The following is a 6,975-nucleotide window of genomic DNA, read 5'->3' as shown; positions in this document are numbered from 1 at the left end:
ACGGTTCTCGTGCACGTTGGTGTTTTTATGAATTAGCAGCGTACGGTTCATCATCAGTATCATCCGGATAGCTCAACTCTGATCAGAAATGTCAGTCACCGAAATGTTCAGTTATATTCAGGGCTTCCTGAGCGCCGACCAGGATGTCCGAGAGGTATGAATGAAGATCCCGCTACACAGCTGCAAGCCTGCTACCAGCATTAGCTCATAGACAGTAGCTTGTAGCTAACCAGAGCCGAAATCTTGTCATCACATTTAATATTTTTAGGCCATAAACCAAGCTGTAATGACAGAACTCTGGTTAATGAAGCGACGGTTTGTCCAATAAATGTCAACGATAACTACCTGTCTTGCAGTAGTTTACTCTGGGTGATAATAATGCATAAATGATTTGTCACTTTTAATAATATATAAAGTACTTTTCACTGTGCTGTCCGTTATTTTTGATCTACGCGCTTTACGTGAACGCGGCGTTCGGATTCCTGCTACACCAAACTTCATATAAAAAATGACACATTTTACGCTGTCTTTCTAATATGATAAACTGAAGCTTAATTTTTGCTAAATTTCTTACCTTACGTACACTCACTTAAATTTGGCATACAAAGATATCAAGATCCCTTCACATGTATTGTTAGCCATCAGAAAACAACTACTTCTACTCTGATGTACTGTATTGGTGATACTACTTAAGCAATTCAATGCAATATAAAATAACTAAATTGCATTGGCTTCATTTGAACTCAATAGGGCAGGCGTAACTAATCTATTAAAATTGTGGCGTTATAAGTGGCTTGTAAAGCTTATTTTTATATGTTTACAGTTTTGAAGGTATTTCTGTTTTTTTAAATAAAGGTTATTGAATGAAGTTCTTGTACTAAGAGAACACTTTGTTTCCAGGACATCCGTAAAGTGGTCCAGACATTGGAGCAGACAGCCAGAGAAATACTAACAGTTCTCCAAAGTGTCCACCAACCATCTGGATTCAAAGAAAGTGAGTGTGTTACTCATTACGCACTTTTTGGACGGCTGCTGAAAGACGTTTTCTCTCCATATTTAGACTTTTCTCCTAAATAATGCATTCCTCTTCCTTTAGTTCCCAGCAAATGTGCAAAGGCGCGCGAGTTGTTCTGCACAGTCAGGACACAATTAGCAGACCTCAAAACTAAATTTCCTGTGGAGCAGTATTACAGGTAGGAGCCACGTTTCATGTCATATCACGTCATTTAAACTGTTTTAATTGTTAATGCTGAGAATAGATCAAGCCTGTAAGTAAGTCGATTGATCTCTTATTTGATCTGTTTGATCTTTGTTAATCTTAGGTTCCATGAACACTGGAGGTTTGTCCTGCAGCGCCTGGCTTTCTTAGCAGCCTTTGTTGTCTACCTGGAGAGTGAAGCTCTTGTGACTCGGGAGGAAGTGGCCCAAATACTCGGAAGTAGGTATCAGTTTGTATATGACTGTTACTTAAGAAAACCACTTTAATTCCTTTTTTTTTACCCCCTCTTCCCTCTTCAACCTACAGTTGAGGTGGTGCGAGAGAAAGGCTTTCACCTGGATGTAGAGGACTACCTGGCAGGTGTGCTGATCATGGCGAGTGAACTGGTGAGTCTGTTGTATGATACAGTGATACATCAACGCTATACTAAGGCTAGAACATTACCTACGTTTATATGGAGCCTACTTTCTCAGTTATTATTCTTTTAAAAACACGATCGGAATTAAGAAAATACGGCTCACACAGCTAGTAATTTTTCCTCTGATGCCTATAATAATCAATATAGGGCCTCTTAAATGCTCTTATCACCTATGTTATTTAACATATCAAGTTTAGGTTCGGCTGTTATGCATTTTCAAAAATGAGGACCATGCAGGCTGAGTACGTTGTTTGATTCATGCTGTTGTTTCTTCCCAAAGTCACGGCTGGCAGTAAACAGCGTCACAGCGGGAGACTACACCCGGCCACTCCGCATCTCCAACTTCATCAACGAGCTGGACTCGGGCTTCCGCCTGCTCAACCTGAAGAACGACCCGCTGCGGAAGCGCTACGACGGCCTCAAATACGACGTTAAGAAGATCGAGGAGGTGGTGTACGACCTGTCCATCCGCGGGCTGGCCAAGGAGCAAGAGTCTGCAGTGGAGAAATAGAGCTTGAAGGTGGTGATTGGCTGTGGGAGACGGAGGAGGATGCGGTAGCTACCCCCAGGCTGGGACCTCTCCATGGCTGCTGCCCCCTACCCCACCTGGAAGCCAAGACCCAGGGATGCACCCGAGGCCTAGCAGCTGAAAACAGACTGTATGAGTGTGTGCGCGTATGAGTGAGTGTTTGTGCGAAGGCATGCATTAGAAGCGCTTTGGATGGATGGTCTGTCAGAAAGGTGTCGGAGGAGACGGTGGCCATGTTTGGCACCATTGTTTGGAGGCTAAAAATTGTTGCCGGTTTTTGAAAATCTGTGTTTCCGTTTCATCCGTGTTATTTTTTCACTGAGTTGATTTTGCAACGTTTTCATCTTATTTGCAACAGTCAACGTTACATTTTATTGATGTTTAATTCATTCAAGAGAGATCGCTCGAGGGGAGTGTTCATGCCATGCAGAGCACATCTTTGTGGATATTTGTGTTGCTAAAACAAAAAAAGGTGAAATGTGTTGAGTTGAAGCCTGCTGGTATTTCTAAGGACTCTGACTTGCTGTCAAAAACGTTATGCATCCAAACAGAGATCCAGGAGCCTCATTTATGGAGTAAATATGATGCAAAAATCAAAGGACTTAATCTTGAATCCAAAAGTAGAAAGGCAGCAACGAATAATTCTTACAATATTCAATCAGTTCTGACTTTAATAAAGAAGCCTTGGATAGGATTTTGCTTATCACCTTATTTGCATGTATCTAATCTTTGTAAATGAGGCTCCAGGAGAGGTACAGCCAAAGAAATGACCAAGATGCACTGCACATGATATAAAGCTACCCTGTGATAAGTTAGATTCCATTGTTTTGTCTAGGGATGCACGATATTATCATATGACATAATGACATATCTGCATCGGCAGATATACAGGGGAGACTTGTGTTCTCTGCAATTAGGTGGAAAAAAACATCAACAGCAAAAAGGATTGGAAAATATCGGCGAATATCGTGCATCCCTAGTTTTGTCTTTTTTTTCTAACAGAAAGAAACTTGTGTCAAACAGTGCCAATGATTGTTTGTTCAGACATTTTATTGCTATGGTTGTTGAGTGGTTAAGGTCAGGCAAAAACAGAATAGTCATGATGTCATGTACTGCATGTGTTTTCTTGTTTTCTCCACATAAGGTTTTTCTATTTTCAGCGTCCATGCTTCTGTTACTTTCTGCCGTAGTGAAGCGGGATTGTATTTTCTAGAAATATTTCACGTTCACTCTCTCGCCGTTTTTGTGCTTTTGTTTCCTGGAGTGAGAAGTGCATTCCACTTGTACTGTGTAACGAATCAGTTGTCCTTATAATGCTTCAAATTACTGTAAATATATTTCTACATTCTGCATTCCTGGCTTCGTAAGTTTGGCATACTGCGTGAAAAATACAACGAGCGAGGTTGTGTTTAAAATCTTTTAATATAATTCACAATATATTACATTGGGGAAATAATACATCAGGTCTTTCAGAATGCAAATGAGGAAAACAAAAGAAACCGTATTCAACTCGGCAGGCTTGTTTTTTTTTACATTTTGAATCTGAAACAGCGTTTTCCGACGGCACAGGAGTATTGGTGTGGAGCTGAGCATCCCCGCCCTCCAAACACAGTGATTCGCTACCTGTTCTAGTGCTACTTCAAAGCAAATATAAAACAGTGTCAGTCTTAGACAGTAGTTTTGGTTTGATGGTAGTATTTTCATAACCTGCTTCGATCAGCTTCAGGCAGATAAGATTTCTTCTTACGTGAAGAATTATGAACAAACAAGACTGCGTAACATGTTCTATTACTGAATCATAATAAAGTGCATTAAACAAAATAAAGCCTTCATAAATAAAAACACACTTAAATAAAGGAGAGTATCAGCAGCCAGAGACGGTCGGAGGAATAATTATATTGCCTGTAAATTGATCTTACTCGAGCGCCACCAGAGGGCAGTCTTGTCCGTATCTCCCATAAATGCTACTGTGACAGTCTGTAAATATTTCAGTACCTTTCAGTATAACAGTAATCAGAAACCAAGGCACAACAGCTCATTGCTAGGTCACGTAATAACACACAGTTAGGACCATGTCAGGACATTTTTCTGCAGAGAGTCGAGTAACAACCTTATTAAGCAAAATCATCTGGACACCAGCAGCCGCACAGATGTCATGTTATCCCTCTGATTAAAAGAAGTGATGGGGTCATATACTAATAGTGACACATTTTAAACATCCTGGAATTCTCAGTAACAACTATACAGAGCTGAAATGATATGTCAATAATGATAACGCTATTTTGATTATCAATTGTTTGTTAAAGGGGGGGTATTATGCTCATTTCAAGCTTAATTTTTAATCATTTTTCTCACACTGGTGCTCTGTGCAGGCCCTCATACAGCCTCTGCCTGAAATGACTCAGTCAGCTCTGTGCCTTTAAGAAACCCCGCCCCTACAAGCCCACTTTCTTCTGATTGGCCTGCTGAGGCTGCACTTTGTGATGTCACATAGTGTGTAGAAAAAACTATGTGAAACCTGACGTTCACAGCAGCCTGCAGACTGAGCGGAGAAGCCTGGGGATTACTCCGACATACTTTTACCTACAGATTTAAACTTCACCCATGTTTAGTCAGGACATCCAACATTGTAACATTATATATATGTCTTAAAATGTGAAACAGCATAATACCCCCTCTTTAAGATAATTATCTTAGTCTGGAAATCATTTTCTGGACCAAAACCATTACTCACAATAACTAAGATAAGACAAACCATTTGCTCTCACTACAGAAAGATGTGTCCAATTGCCTGGTTGGTGTGACGTTACATGATGTCCTGAACCCATGGTTGAAAAACTCTGCACACAGTGGGGGAAACGGTAGTGTCAGACGTGATCTTTTTAACAGGATGTTTAAGTAATAATCTCGAAGTCTGTTAAGTCTCTATCTATCGCCACATGAGGTAACACAATGGTGATTAAGCCTATGGCCCGGTGATGAAAGCCTTTGCATTTGCAGTATTACAAAATCACAAGAAGCGCCCAGTTAGTGACGCGTTTTCCATCAGCCAGCAGTGGTTGGTCTGCCAGAGAGGGTAGGCGGAGCTAAGCTGCTGCTTTTTTCCGCTCTCTGCAAGTGTTGCGAGTAAACAGTAATCTACTATGGCTGAACAAACAAAGAAAAGATGGATGACTACAGATACAACTTCAACAATAAGTGAAAATCCAAAGAAGAAGAAACAAACTTGACGCTCAGATGAAGCAAACAGTCTGAAAAGGAAAGCGACCGTCAGCCAGGAAAATCAAGAGTTACAACCGGAGCCAACCGTGGACGTCACACATGCAGCACTGTCTGGATATCTGAGAAGTGTGCTCCTGCAGTTACCGTTTATCACCATAGGTGGCGCCAAAGAGAACAAAACTGAGATCTTTGAGATTACCGCTTTAACAAAAAAAGACTGACTTGCCAATGACCAGAACAGAGACTTCCTCAGTATTCGAGCTTTCTTGAGGCCAACAAACAGGACCAGATTTCAGACTTCAGTTAAACCTGTCACATGAAAACACATAGAGCATTACAGCAGGACAGACCTGAACGGCAAACAAAACTGCTGGGTAATAAAATGCATAAAAAGTAGCTACTTGTTTTGAAACTTGTTGATTATTGCTGTTCTGTGAGTTCTCATTTAAGAATTTCAAACACAGTGATACAGGAGGTCTGCTCAGCCTGTTAAGAGAGGCTCTGCTCAACTGCATCTCTGGCAGTGAAAGTTGCTCTACCGCCGGCGTCCAGCAGAGGGCGGCACACAGACAGGAGAGGGCAGTGACAACAAACAGAAAACCATTGAACAAAGCTTCTTGACCACATCTTCTTCTCTTCACACCGAAAACAAAATGTTCACCCCCGACTTGTCTTGTATTAAAAAAATGACGTTACACTTTTGCTTTTAGCAGTCAGTCATGATCAGTCATGCTTTTCAACAGACACACAGCTCGTTTTCTCCAAGAGCAAACAGTCTTTACAATCAAGGCTGACAAGCACAGCCCAGGATTTTTGGTTGTCCAGGAATTCTTTCAACGTTAATGACTTAAGTCTTCATACGTAGCTTCATGTCAGTATGGCGCACTTCTTGATCTGTAGAAAAAAGTGCTTTATTTTCTCTCAGGCTTACCATAGACTGTATACAGGAAGTGGATGTTGAAGAAAGAAGTCTGATTGTATGAAACCAGAGGGGAAATTGACTTTCCCCTTAGTAAACATTTTGGTAACCACTTTTTGGACTCAACTGCTAGTTTTAAGTCGTCTTTAATAAGATTCTGATAGTAAGCTATCGTCCTATTTAGAGTAGGGATGGGGACGAGTACTCGAGTCCTCGTTGTTGACATCATTATTCCAGTAACGTTACACTACTCGCGCACCTGCGCATGCATTGTTTTCGGCTAAAGTAGTTTAACTTCTTCCTAACGTCTGGAAGTACTTCGACAAAAAAGACGACGATAACGTGCTGTGCAAGACATGTGATGTTAAACTTGTATATCGTAGAAATACTAGTTCGATGCTTCACCACACACGCTTAAAGAACAAGGAGAAGCCGGCGGAGACAGACAACAGGCAGTCTCGCATCACGTCCTTTGCTAGCCCTGTTAGCACACATCTTTGTGATCATACCAGGGCGGAGAAGATTAGCCTGCTAATAACGAAAACGGTGAATGGAGATATGCTCCCATTAAGTGTTGTGGAAGGAGAAGGCTTTTGTGGAGCCGGAGTACAAGCCACCATCTCGCCGGACAACAGCTACGAGAGTGTGACACTTTACTGTGCTCAGTA

At 41.3% G+C, this 6,975-nt stretch overlaps 1 protein-coding gene across 1 annotated transcript; it reads left to right on the top strand.

Annotated features, from left to right (window-relative positions):
- tsn (translin) lies at nt 1–3,518 on the top strand. Its single transcript, XM_069663811.1, has 6 exons — nt 1–154; nt 901–994; nt 1,097–1,193; nt 1,323–1,438; nt 1,526–1,605; nt 1,918–3,518. Exons 1-6 carry the CDS (start codon nt 89–91, stop codon nt 2,146–2,148), a joined length of 684 nt encoding a protein of 227 aa, XP_069519912.1. The 5' UTR covers nt 1–88; the 3' UTR covers nt 2,149–3,518.
- Nucleotides 3,519–6,975: the final 3,457 nt, after the last annotated feature.

Source organism: Semicossyphus pulcher, unplaced genomic scaffold (genome assembly GCF_022749685.1).
Source record: "Semicossyphus pulcher isolate SPU_LCO1_2020_fin unplaced genomic scaffold, fSemPul1.0.p SCAF_15, whole genome shotgun sequence".
Lineage (NCBI taxonomy): Eukaryota > Metazoa > Chordata > Actinopteri > Labriformes > Labridae > Semicossyphus > Semicossyphus pulcher.
Note: the sequence above shows the minus strand (reverse complement) of the source record. Positions and strands in the feature narration are given on the sequence as shown.

Bases quoted from the DNA above. Each gene is read 5' to 3' on its own strand.
- tsn (XM_069663811.1), top strand. From the start codon at position 89: ATGTCAGTCACCGAAATGTTCAGTTATATTCAGGGCTTCCTGAGCGCC. The intron at 1,194-1,322 runs GTAGGAGCCACG...TGTTAATCTTAG, and splicing joins CCTGTGGAGCAGTATTACAG to GTTCCATGAACACTGGAGGT. The intron at 1,439-1,525 runs GTAGGTATCAGT...TTCAACCTACAG, and splicing joins AGTGGCCCAAATACTCGGAA to TTGAGGTGGTGCGAGAGAAA.